We start from the raw sequence: 13,204 nt of genomic DNA, 5'->3' as shown, positions 1-13,204 counted from the left end.
TCTACACTCACAACCGTTACTGAGTAAATTATTATTTTTTGTTGCAAAATGATCAATGAAACATGTGAAAGTACAAAAAATTAAATGACCAAACAACAATCAAATGCATCACATCATAACCGACCAATCAGTTTTAAAAACGTAATGTACTGGAGCCAAAAAGCATTGAATTCTGGTTATTTTCTCAGTTTTAGAGTTAAAAATGCAGCTATACTTAGAGATGATCATTTTAAAATTTTTAATTTAAATCATTGGTGTTATTTTTTATTATTTTACATTTTGAAAAACCTTTTATTTTACACAGATGCCTTTGTGGAAAATAAATAAGTTCCAACTGTGCAAGATTTGGTCTCTTCATTTTTAAGTTTATACATGAGACGTTTATTTAGTTCAGAAAAAATAATTCCCGAGCAGCATAGTTAAAGGGTGAAAGTAACTAATAACTTTTACTTTTTTTTGTTTAATGTATAACTCTCTGAGGCCCAAATTTAGCGAAGTCAAGCTAAAGTTGTTTTTTTTAATCTTTGTTCCAGCCTTTCTTTAAAGCCAAAAGTTATTTGTTGAATTGGTGAAGGTGATGATGAATGTAGTTATAGAATTAGTCATGCTTATGGACACGCCCCCTGGCTTTGCGTTAGCCAAACTTGCTGTCAGGACTCTTTGATATGCCATTTGCCACCGCGTACTTGTGTGAAAGTGGATTTTAAGCTTTGACAAACATGAACATAAATTATAGAACAAGACTTTGCGTGGAGTAAGATTTAAGACTCAGACTCTCCCAAATTCAGTTCTGTGCATCCTCTGAACCTTCTCATTAAAGTTCTAGTGAGTTTCAGGTGATAAAAAAAATAGTTGTTTGTTCTCAATAAAAATGCCAGTAGGCTAGTTAAATAATTCAAGTGATAATTCTGAATAAGATGTTTTATTGTGTGTTTACAGATTATTATTCTTTTTTATTATATATTATTCCTTAACAGAACATGTAAAATTCAGAGACAACTGTAAACAACGTTACATTATTATGTTTGTCATGTGTGCGGGAGTAGGGGGTACGTGGCTTCAGGCTAAATGTCTGAAAACTTTTCCAAAATATTTTACCAAATTTCCATGACTTAGTTCTAAAGCGCTAAGATTTTTTTTTTGCGTATGCAATTCTTGGTTTATGGCGGACAGAGAGAATGGATTTGGGTGAATATGTGAGATGCAGCACTCTGACTTTGAGATAACACTTAACATCTTTGGGGTTTAACACATTTTAAACATTACAATACACTAGGCTATATTTTCAAAACTTTTCCTAAACACTTAAAAAATTTTAAGATTGGAAAAGAGTTTTTTCAAAATCAATAACTTTTCCAGGATTTTCATAACCGTGGGGACCATGTATAATAAATCCTTTGATATGTTGATTTTTGAGGCACACTTAAGAAGTGAAAGGAATCTAGAAGCTGGAATCTATGTTGGCAGTGCGTGTTGGTACCTGTGTGCTTGTTCCTGCGCTGGCTGATGCGCGGTGCAGAGTTTGGCGTGGGACTGTTACCCCTGGGCAGGAAGAGTGCTGCACCTTTAACAGTGAGGAAACTTTCACTGATGCTGAAACACAAAGGAAAGCAGACGTGTGAATAGAAGAAGGAAACTAGTGGTTATTTAATCATTTATTTATGCAACTTTAGTAAACAGGAACGTGTGTTGCAGTGGGACGCACATCATTGAAAGTGCTGACTTGCATTAAGTGGGGAGCAGGAAAGCAGGGGAGTGACCATGAGCTTATGTCTGTGTCACAATGCTGCATTCAGATGGCCTTTGGTCTCCAGGCGTCCCAAATCAGTGCTGACAACAAGACCAAAGCCCCAATGTGAACCCAGAACACAATGTTCTCTGCTCCTCCACACAGCTGGATCTCTCACACACACACACACACACAGACAGACACAGACCTATTCACACCAACAGCTGCCAGTAAGGAGGAGATGGGGCTGAGACGAGAACCATCCTGAACACAGCATTCCACACAACGGCAACTCTTTTTAAACTTAAAAAAACACACACATATACCATTATTAGCTGTGACTGAGGTCACTCACGTTTAGGAGGAGGACGCGTGATAAAACTGAGGTCAGTGTTTCAGTATTGTACAACCCAGGTTGGGTTTTCTAAGTGTGAACTTAACTCAAAAGTTTTCGACAATATAAAACCGAAATTACACAAAGTTTAAAAAAACCCAAAACAAAACGCTAATATATCCACACAACTGCTCATAAATGTCACAGAACAACAAGGAACCTTTGTTTTCAGTCAGCAAACAGGAAGAGTTACATTACATAACCTAATATCAGAGAGAAATGTAAACACAGCAGTAATGTAACAGTTGTTTTGAAGGTTTTATCTTGATTCTAATACAGAACAACTTCTATTCTTCTCAATGGTGGTTTTTAAATGAAACCTTTGATTTACTGCAAACTGACACTTTGTATGGCTTTGCATGAAAAGTACTGTAATGTGCAGGGCCATAGTGACATGGAATGCTCTTCCAGGACAAATTATTCGAGAAAATAACAAATTTAGATTTAAAAAACTACTGAAAGAAAATGCATTAGCAAAACAGCTCTAGGTGTTTAATGATGTATAAACAAAGCTACTGAATACATTTAATTACAGTAGGGTAAGTTTGATTAGCTTTATGTGCTCTAAATGTATGTGCATTAATAAATAACTGTAAATGTATATTCATATATTGTAAATGCATTGCTATATAACCGATCATCTGATGTTAAAAGCCACATCTTGAAGGAATTGTAACTTGGAACTAGGTCCTAATGCATCATGGATGTTGTTTTTGCAAATTGTTTTAGTTGTTGTTTGTGTTGCTTTGTTGTGTTATATGTAGGGCGGGGATAAATGTTGTTTATTGCTCATTGACTCAAAATTCCAAAATAAAGTTCAAGTAAGAATATAAAAGTACAAAAGAAATCATTCAGAGTCAGAAATAGCATTAATTCTCTTCAGTTATTCTCTGGCACCGCCATCTTTGTTTTGGTCGGACAACGCATCGGCGCACACACTTTAAGGTGACGTATTCCTTGTGTCAACGTCATCGATTAAGTTGACGCGTTGTCCCGGCCTTAGTTATATATAATTGTATACTACACTAAGAAGACACGTGTATTGGGTGTGGACTCCAGGAAGAATAGCAATGGCTCCAAATAAAAACAGAAAGAAAGAATTATATCAGACCAAGTATATGTAATCGTCTGTAATATTATTGCATTATATTGTTTTCTTTTTTCTTAATTTATTAGACATGTGTCAAACTCATGGCCCTGGGGCCAAATCCGGCTCTTTGGAGCATCCAATTCGGCCCGCAGGAGAAAGTAAAAATGACAAGAGAAAACATGAATGAAAATTTACACTCAACAAAATGTGCAGGTGCTCACAATTTTCCCGGCGCTTATATCATTTTTTATGTTAAACTGTTGAAAAAACTTAAAATTATTATAAAATCCTTCAATTTATTACAAAATTTGTGTTTCTGTATATTTTGTATGGTTTATATGGTCTCGAGTGTGAAATAAAAGTATTGATTAAATAGAAATTAGTCACAAAATCTAAGAAATTTAAAGTGAATATCCTGTTGGGACTGATATTCGTCACTTATTGCTTGGATATTGTTGGTTTCTATGTATACGTAGAAGTGCAAACTAGGGCACGATAATGTTGAAATTACTCGTTTTTCTGAATAAAATCTGTGCTCCACTTGAGATCAAACTGCTCCTTATTTGGCACCTGAACTAAAATGAGTTTGACACTCCTGATTTAATGTCTCATTATCTTATAAAACACTTTACACGATGGATTGTCTCTGTGTTTTCTCCTGTATTTGCTGATTTTCAGTCCTAAGTCATCTGAGTGCTGTTGGCCTTTAGCAAAGAATCAGGAAGTTGTCGAACCTGTTTTGCTAAAAATACGTCAGGTTTCGTAGCCTCTGGCTGAGTAGGCGGGACTAGGAGTAGAATCATACACACCAGGTGATGACTATGAAAAGATCTACGTATCTACTGTGGTGCATCATCGTGTTGAATTGTGGGTCTCCCATTGGCAGCAGGAGACAAGTGTACACCCATTGAACCCTGAGCAATAGAGCTCATTAGGTTCTACATGTCTACAGTTTCATACACTAAAAATGTCTGTTGATGCCCAACATACATACAGACTTCCTTTCTCTCTTCACATGTCCTTCCTGTGTTTTGCTGAGGCCATAAATGCAAAAACTGATCAAGTGAGATTGAAAAAACACACACACCCCTGGCCTGTGCCGAGCTCATTTCCCATAACCCGCCGACCTTTGACCCAGGTACTTCCTGTTTCCTCTCTCTCTCTTATCACTTCCATGGTTTTCTCACAACTTTCACTCCCTTTAATTTCCTTCGTCTCTCTTGAGCTCCTGCTGCATCATGCTGCTTCTCTTGGGGCGAGTGTGTGTGTGTGTGTGTGTCTGTGTGTGTGTGTGCCATCTTTGGCAGAGACCATGTATAGCTGTGCTACTGTACAATGTCAACTGTAACACAATACCGACACTCTCCTTAAAAAATCTCAGACACACACATGCATGCAGAGATGCACTATTACACCTGCAGACAGGAAAATAGACAAGCAGGGAGGGGGGACTGTATGTATCATTCAAGTACAGTGTCTATAAATACAGTAGACCTTTAAAAGTCTTAGCTATTGATAGACCGCACGGAGGAGAACGTGGTCAGGATACAGTAGAGAGAAGCTCCTCTTTGATGTGCTACACTAACAACATTAAGGGACGTTAACTGCTTCTCCTAGTCCAAATAATACATTCTAATGACCCCCCGTAGCCATATTAAGAAATATTACAAGGCACTAATAATGTGGAAAAATACCAAAAATGCTTCAAAGATGGCCCACTGTGGATTTGAACCATAAACCCCTACAGTTATAATCCACATCCTTAACCACCAGGCCACTGCTGCCCACTGATATTTTTGCTGAATGTCTTTTTCCCCCTTTGTCTTTCTTTCTTTTCTACACTGTCTTGTGTCTTGTATTGTTTATGAGAGCTGCTATTTAAAAAAAAAAAAAAAAAAAAAAAGTGTTTTTGCTGAAAAGTGCTTTTTCTGCTTAATGACAAATAAAAAGCATTCTGATTCTTAATGCATTCCCTTTGGATTTTATGGCTTAATCATTATCACCAGTGGCAGAAATAACGTGCTGCTTTGAAAAGTTGTGCTGTTTATATGCAAATTACATTTTTGCATTTCAGTAGTGATTTTGACATGCTTTTGGTTTTGGATGATAGATTTTAACATCTGAATTAAAATTTTCTAATAAAAGTATATACGACCAAATAAACTACAGTTAATCTACAAATTTTACAAAGCTTGGGGAAATGAGATGCATTCAAAAAATGTACATAAAACACACAATGGGCACGTTTACATGGGAGCTTTAATCCCTCTTTAATTCAGAATAAAAGTTAAATCCTCTTTAAACTGCCCTCGTATACACTTAATTCCGAAAGCAAATTTAATTCTGAATTAAACTTAAATGTTTTTCCCGAAAGGCGTGAATATGTTACATTTACCCCCTGTCCAATCAGAACTCTTCCCAACCCCCAGACCTAAAGTGGAATTGAATAAAGCTGAATAAACCTGTTTTCCACGTAAACCTCTATTCAGAATTACTATTTCCATGTAAACACGAAGCAGAACACTTTAATTCCGAATGATTTCATTCGGAATCACCAATTCCGAATTAAAAAAACATTATGTAACCATGGACGCTGAATGAGAAGTGGTCTGTGAATGATGGATGACAGAGACAATGACCTACAATGTGTATCAGTGAACTCGCTTGGTCATCTTTTGATATTGAGCCAGCAGGCTTAGGGCTGTAGAGAAGCTGTAGGTACATGTTAGGGCAGACAATCATCACTATGTAAGGACCACTGTGTACACGGAGGCCAGAGAAGTGAGTGACCCCCTCCTCTATAACCTGTGCCCATATTTGTCACTCTCATAAGGAGTGTGGGATAAATATAGGCCATGGCCGTTTGTAGGCCTGGCCCTGCTAAGGCCTTAGATTAGTTTGCTCCACAGACTGTTACAGTCCATGAGAAAGAAAAGCTGGTATGCAAGTGTATTTCTCCTCATGTTTGGCTGCTTAGAGTCACAATGACATGGGAAAATGTGCTTAAGCAGACAAGGAAGCTACATTCATTGAGCTTAGCCTTCATGAGAATTCTAACAAGTTTTTACTTTTATGCAACTTCTTCCTACAAAAGAAAATGTAGAAACACAAAGAAACATCTGATGAAGGTTAAAAAAGGAGACTAGAGGAGGTCAAAGCTGATAAAGAGAAAGGGGGAAACCAGGTCAGACAAAAGTTAGACTTATGTTACACACAAACACATTGCCCAGAGGTTGTCCTCTTTGAAAAATCAAAACCTTCACTGAAGGTTTAAAGGTACTTTGGTAATAGTGCGAACCAAACATACCTGAATAAGGCATGGGCTGCTATTCATAGACTGAGTCTAAGTGACTGTAATGCAAGCAGTAAACTAAACAGACAAACTCTGCTACTAGTACCAAAGGAAATGTTTTTAATCTGGCCCAAACAAAGAGAAGAATAAGGATCTTTTTTAAAGTAGTTACAGTCACACATGATAAACAGAATCAAAAGCATCATTTTTTATGAGTAACATTAGCTCTTTGTCATGTTTATGGTCCACCTAAAGTCAATTAGAGAAAACCAAACAAAGTCACGCTGGTTTCACCTGACTGCAGAAGCATACAAAAGCATACTGTAATGGTGACCTATATATGCAACTTTCCACATCCTCCTCGCTCTGCTACTAGAGTGCCTCACACATCCAAGCACGCTCCAATCACCAAGTCACCATCCAGCCTTATCCTTCTTCCTTGTAAAAACAAACACCAGGAAACAGAAGGAGGCAAGGCTTTACCGACATCTCTCAAAATGTGTGCGTAATAACAATAGAGTTTGCACGTGGCATTCAGTCAAACAACCAGCCTTATAATTAGACACTGAAAACCAGGTTAAACATTACACGTGCCACATACAAGAGGAAACAAACATGTTTGTACACTTTACAAGAATTAGAACCACTTAAACAAAGGTGCGCACACTTTAGAGGTAACAAAGGATGTGAAAAATGCAGCACGTGTCTAACCAAACAAATACCAAGTAAAAAATCCTAATATAATTAAGAAAGAAAGAGAAAAATGTCTTCATTCCTGCCTAGTTGTTATTCCTGGATATACAACTATCAGATCACACTGAGTGTATCTTGTAATGAAAACAGTCCCAATCCTTCATCTTGGTGCAATACTTATTTCCTAAACCAGTGTTTCTCAAATGGGGGTACATGTACCCCTGATGGCACAACGACTTGAGAGAAAATGGAAAATTATCAAACAAAAACGTTAAAAATTAGTTTTTTTAGGCTTTACACGATCAGGATTTTTGGGCCGATCACCAATCAGTGAGTTTAAAAAAAAATCTGATAACCTATCACCAATTCAGGTAGTTCTTTGGTACCGCCCGAATTCCTTCGGTACTACCTGATACAGACTCACGGAAAATCAAACGGTTCCATTTTTCGGGACCTAAACGCAGCCTTGTGACTGTGAGGGAGTGGAAGAGTTGAAGAATGTCCGTGTGTGTGTGGGTGCGTGGCCCTTTAACTGTAAATGAATGCCCTAGTCGCTTGACCGTGTGTAGAGTGAGGGAGCGTGTGGGACCAGAGCAGATGGATTACAAGTTGAATGCCGTTTTTAGTGATTGGCAAAATAAACGTTGCAGCTGTTAAATTGAACCGACGTCTCACGTCAGACTCAATGACTGCTGTGAAGCAACTACAAGAGATTTGGAGATGAAGCTGTGAAGGCAGACCACACTATGTGAAACCTCCATCAGCATTAGCATTAAGAGCAAATACATATTTACTGACTGTAGCATCGCAAAACCTGCTGTTGCTTATAGTCCCTATTCACAGGTGCACAGCGGGGGTGGGGCACACACACGAGCGCACTTCTGTGTCCACCATTACCCTGAAATGAACAGAAGTGTGCGCTATGAAAGCGAAAGTAAACGGGAGGCATCGCTTGGGCTGAATACACAAAAACAAACACACAACAACAGTAGACGCTGTCCCCGCTTTCAGAGCCAGTAGACTGGGAAAGTCCGGTGCTCAACCGCTTCGCTCCAACCTAGAGACATTTTTGCTGTTCGCTCATAGGTTTTCACCTTTGTGCACAATAGTGAGTGAAATAAAAAGGTGTCACGTAGAGGAAAGAACTCTCTGGTGTAAATGAGACAATAAAACAATGCAATCGGAGCATCTACAGAAAGTTTCATCACAACAATTACGTCACTGATAGGATCTGCAAATTAAGACATTACAACCATCACATTAATTGCATAAAATGCAAAATATCGGCTTATCTGACCTATGTAGTTTTTTTTTTGTTAAAAATGATATAACAATAATAATGGTGAAAATGATCTTGAACTGTAAATACAAGGCTCAGTCTTAGACAAGGCTGCAAATGAGCAGAAATGATAAAAACTAATAAACTATAGAAATAAATTAATTCAGGAGGTACTGAATACCATTTCATTCTACTCATTTACAATGGGATTCTTTCAAATGTGTGGTATCACTCATTCATTTCATCATTATGTATTTTTTCATAGAATTCTGAGCAAAATGTTGCAGTCAGACAGAGGGGGTACTTGGGCCAAAAAAGTTTGAGAACCTTTGTCCTAAACAACAGAGCACAGACTTCAAGTCAGCTGAATTTTAAATGGTTCTACGTCAGCAGTCCGCCATGTGTAAAACAAGTTAAAAACCTAAACAATGCAGACACGCACTGTGCTTCACTTTCCTGGAAACCACAACAGAAGGCTCATTCACATGTGGGGCTCTGTCAGTTACTGACCGTGTCAAAAGGCAATAAAGGCAGGAAAAAACAAAAAAACCTTGCACTTGACATCTTCCCAGTGATAAGGATATAAAACCATCTTCTTAGATACCAATTAAGACACATTTGTCATTTTTTAATGGCACTTTAAGTCTCACAACTAATGCAGCTCTAGTTTAAAAACATAAAAAAACTGTGGCATCTTTCCAACATGAAGAACAGGTTAGCCCAGTCAGCTCAGCTAATTTACATATTACTGGAAAACACGCAATTATGTCACCTTTGCATCAGCAGACACTGGATGAATATAAATATAATGTGCAGTACAGGTGAGCCTAGGTGGACAATCTCTGCACTAACTTCCAACTAAACACCATAAAACGTGAGCATTGTTGATAGTCTGATAAACAATAATAGCATGGCTAATACTACTCTTTGGACTGTCAGCTTCAGGAGGCACATGATCAAAGCTTTGTCTGGTTTTCTAAAGAGTAAGGCTTAAATTATTTAAACTGATTGAATGAAAACACTGTGGGGATAAAAACCTTAATTTCCACACTTCTGAACATGTTAAGAATAGGGGTGTCCTGATACAACACTGGCCACGCTTACGTGATGTTTTTCAATACGGAGTTAAATCATTCGGAATTAAAGTGTTCTGTTTCGTGTTTACATGGAAATAGTAATTCCCAAGTTGAGGTTTACATGGAAAACCTAGGTAATTCCGCTTTTGGTCTGGGGGTTGGGAAGACTGATTGTACAGGGAGAGCGTGACGTACATGTCTATTGGGAGAAACTCACAACAAACCTTTTATTGTCGGTTATAACACAGAATACCACACATGAACTGTTTTCACCTTTATTTTGATTGTAGTTTTGAAGCAGCAGCTCAACAATAACACACTTTGGTCCACGGAGCAGGAAAGAGATATGAACTAATCACTGGTAAATAAAGTCCAGTAAAACTCCAGAAAATAATAACCAGGAATAAATAGTTGCTCCCTGGTAAAGATAGTAGCTCTAACAACCGTTACAATGATAAACTTGGTAATATTAAAGCCTGTGCATGCTGTACGGGGACACATTTACTCCATCTACAGGTCTTAGTATCACCCGTCCAGTGATGCCAGCTCCATTTGCTGATCTCCATGTTTGTGTTTAATAAGTCCATGTGTCCGTTTTAATGTCCGCACGTTTATGCCTCCGTCCCTCCCCTTTTTTCATTATATCCATGTCTTTTAAGGCTCTTATTATTATTGTTATGTCGGCTCAAGTCCGGGCGGCCATGTTGGATTAAAAGTGCGTCATGGCCGCAAGTCGCACATGCGCAAAATGACAGGAATTAACTTAAAGTGGCTTTAAGCGTTAACTGTTTACAAGAAAGAGGAATTATTTAATTCGGTATTAAAAATGAAATAAACCAGAAACCTAATTCGGAATTAACTTTAATTTGGAATTAAATAAACATTAGGAATCAAGTGTTTACAAGTTCATGTTAACGAGGAATTAACTTTATTCTGCTTTAAAGAGGAATTAAAACTCCCATTTAGACGTGGCCATTTTTCACTTCTGATACGATACCGATATTGCAGTGAAAAGGCTTGATCGAGTGATATTAATCAGAGAACAATAGTCAGCAACAGTAAGCATGACAAACAATGACCTGTTCATTATTAACCAATGGGCTACATACACTTTAACCTTAAATACAGTATAAGAATGACCAAATTATCCAAGAACAAACTATGCATCAGCATCACAGTGTTTATATTTCAGATTTTAAAAGCTGGCCAATATAATCTTATTTATATATATATATATATATATATATATACACACACACACACACATCTGACTGTTATCCGATACCAAGGTCACCCTTAGTTGAAATCAAATGTAACTTCACTTTTATTACTGGGAAATTTGAATTTCATCTCTTAAGTTATTACCAACTTTTCCTGTCCCACCAAAAAGTAACACCAAGTAAACAAACCATTTAAATAAAAGAGAGGGATGAGAAATCAGTCTGATAATGTATGTATGAAATATCGGAAATAATTCTGGGTGGTAAAATGCCTATTACAGAAATGGAAGACCCACCCCAATCATTAATAATAATTATTATTAATTATAATAGTGTGGGAATAAACATAGCAACTAAGGAAAAATTACACAATAAAAAATATAGCATAACTGAAAGGTAAAAAGTTAGATAGTAAAATTAATGAAGAAAAAAAAGTGAGTAGATATGACATGGTTGGATGTACAACATAATGTTCACCAAAAAAAAAACAAAAAAAAAATCACTCAAGCACTCTGTGAACAATGTTAGTGAGTAGTAATGGTGAGCCTCCTTAAATAATTACTCTTTGAACATATTAATGATGAGCCATCCTCCCCTCTATGTCTTAATAAGGTCAAATTAAAAAAATAAATAATTAAAGATGAGTAACACTGCTACGTCACCAGGAATTTCATTTAACTGGGATGTTGCAAAACAGTAAAACATGCATCACCTTATACTCAGTGAGTTACAGTCATTGTTAAAGTAGTGTTTAACTTTAATGGCTAACACTTAATATATGCCACTACTATGAGTTCTGTTTTTTTAGTCATAACAATTATTCTGACATACTGTGTGATCCAGCATGGATCTATTATAGTGATCATTGATCTAACTTTAGTGATCACAGAACTGACTGAACCCTCAAAGAGTGCAATGGCGAAATAACAGACAAGACAATTAATCGATAAGTCGCAACTTTTTGACACTTACAGCTGGTTGATCTGATTTTTGGACACCACCGGGTCACCGCTGAAACATGGCATGATCTGAGCCCCGCAGCAGGAGCAGAAGCTGACCGCTGACGAGCTGTCGGAGCCGGACACCGTTCCCAGGGTCATGTCGGTGCTTGTTCTGGGATTGTGAGGAGAAAGTGAATGCTCCTATTACTCCTTTCCCACAGCCATTTGCCCGGGTTTAACCTCCAGAGTCGCGGTAATGTTACAAAATGTCCAGATATTCACAAAAAAAAAAAGATCACAATATTAAATTAAAAAAAGAAGAAAAGAAAAAAAGATAATTACAAAGTTTAACTAACTCGGGACTGACGCGCTTCAGCTGCTGACAGCAGCGTCCAGATGTTCCTGATTCAAAGTCAAATTAGGTCCCGGTAGCCACGAGTTTCCGTCCCGTTGTCCACACATTATTCATGGCAGTTATTAGAGAGAACAGAGAAGAACCGCATTGCGATCAGCACTGAAGTGTGAGTCAGGTCAAACTCTCACAGCTAGTCATTGGAGGGAGGAGCCGGAGGCACGTGTTTTTGGGAAATGTGCACAGCCAATCAGGGCGTGGCGGGAGCCCCAGAGCCCGCCCCCTACCAGCAGTCTAAACAGCTTGTATGTTTACACCCGCTGACGGGCTGCTTATCAGGGACAGGGAAGTGTAGGGTTTGATACAAACATGGTACGACCTGGTGCACGACTCTGGCTCTACTCAGTGTTTCTCAACACTGAGCCTCTCTTCAAATTAAAAGTATCCCATCACTCAACTAGTACCCCTTGTTTTATTTACATGTTTGCCTCGGAATTCATGTCTGCAGCTAGAGCATATGTTTCAAACTGAAGGCCCAGGGGCCAAATTCGGCCCTTTAGCACATCAAATTTGGCCCGCTCGAGAAAGTAAAAAATGATAGAAAAAAACATGAAACATTTGGTAAATTACCAACTAATTTAGTTGTAGATATCATTCTCAGCCCATCCAAATACAAAAAAATGCAATTAAAATGCACAATATTTGCAGAGCTCACTTCTCCAGTTCTTATATCACATGACAGCAGTCATTTTTAATCTCAAACTGTTGAAAGAACTCTGTTTTTCCAAAATCATGGCAAACTTTCCTCAAATAGTTCCACAAAATTTCCCCAAATTAACAAAATCAGGGAAATTTAAGTGAAGATCATGCATGGATTTAAATACTTACACACTATATTATTTATACGCCAGGGCACATTAACGTTGAATTTGCTCTTTTTCTCACCTAAAATGTATGGCACACATAAGGTCAAACCGCTCCGTATTTGGCCCCTGAACGAAAACAAGTTTGACACCCCTGAGCTAGAACAACAGTGGCTGATACACTTCAGTCTGTACAGTTAACTCTGATTTTGGTTTTGTTTTTGTTTGCCATTTCCAATGAGTACATTGTTCCCCCTGACATTCTTCAAATAAAT

General features: G+C 37.8%; 1 protein-coding gene across 1 annotated transcript in view; it reads right to left on the bottom strand.

Annotated features, from left to right (window-relative positions):
• The window catches only part of ssh2a (slingshot protein phosphatase 2a), a 52,826-nt gene that overhangs the window by 15,386 nt on the left and 24,236 nt on the right, over nucleotides 1-13,204 (bottom strand). The window contains 2 exon segments of the mRNA XM_028463844.1: nucleotides 1,481-1,593; nucleotides 11,746-11,886. Coding sequence (XP_028319645.1) covers nucleotides 1,481-1,593; nucleotides 11,746-11,886 — 254 coding nt within the window.

This window comes from Gouania willdenowi, chromosome 13, assembly GCF_900634775.1.
Source record: "Gouania willdenowi chromosome 13, fGouWil2.1, whole genome shotgun sequence".
NCBI classification, from domain to species: domain Eukaryota; kingdom Metazoa; phylum Chordata; class Actinopteri; order Blenniiformes; family Gobiesocidae; genus Gouania; species Gouania willdenowi.
Note: the sequence above shows the minus strand (reverse complement) of the source record. Positions and strands in the feature narration are given on the sequence as shown.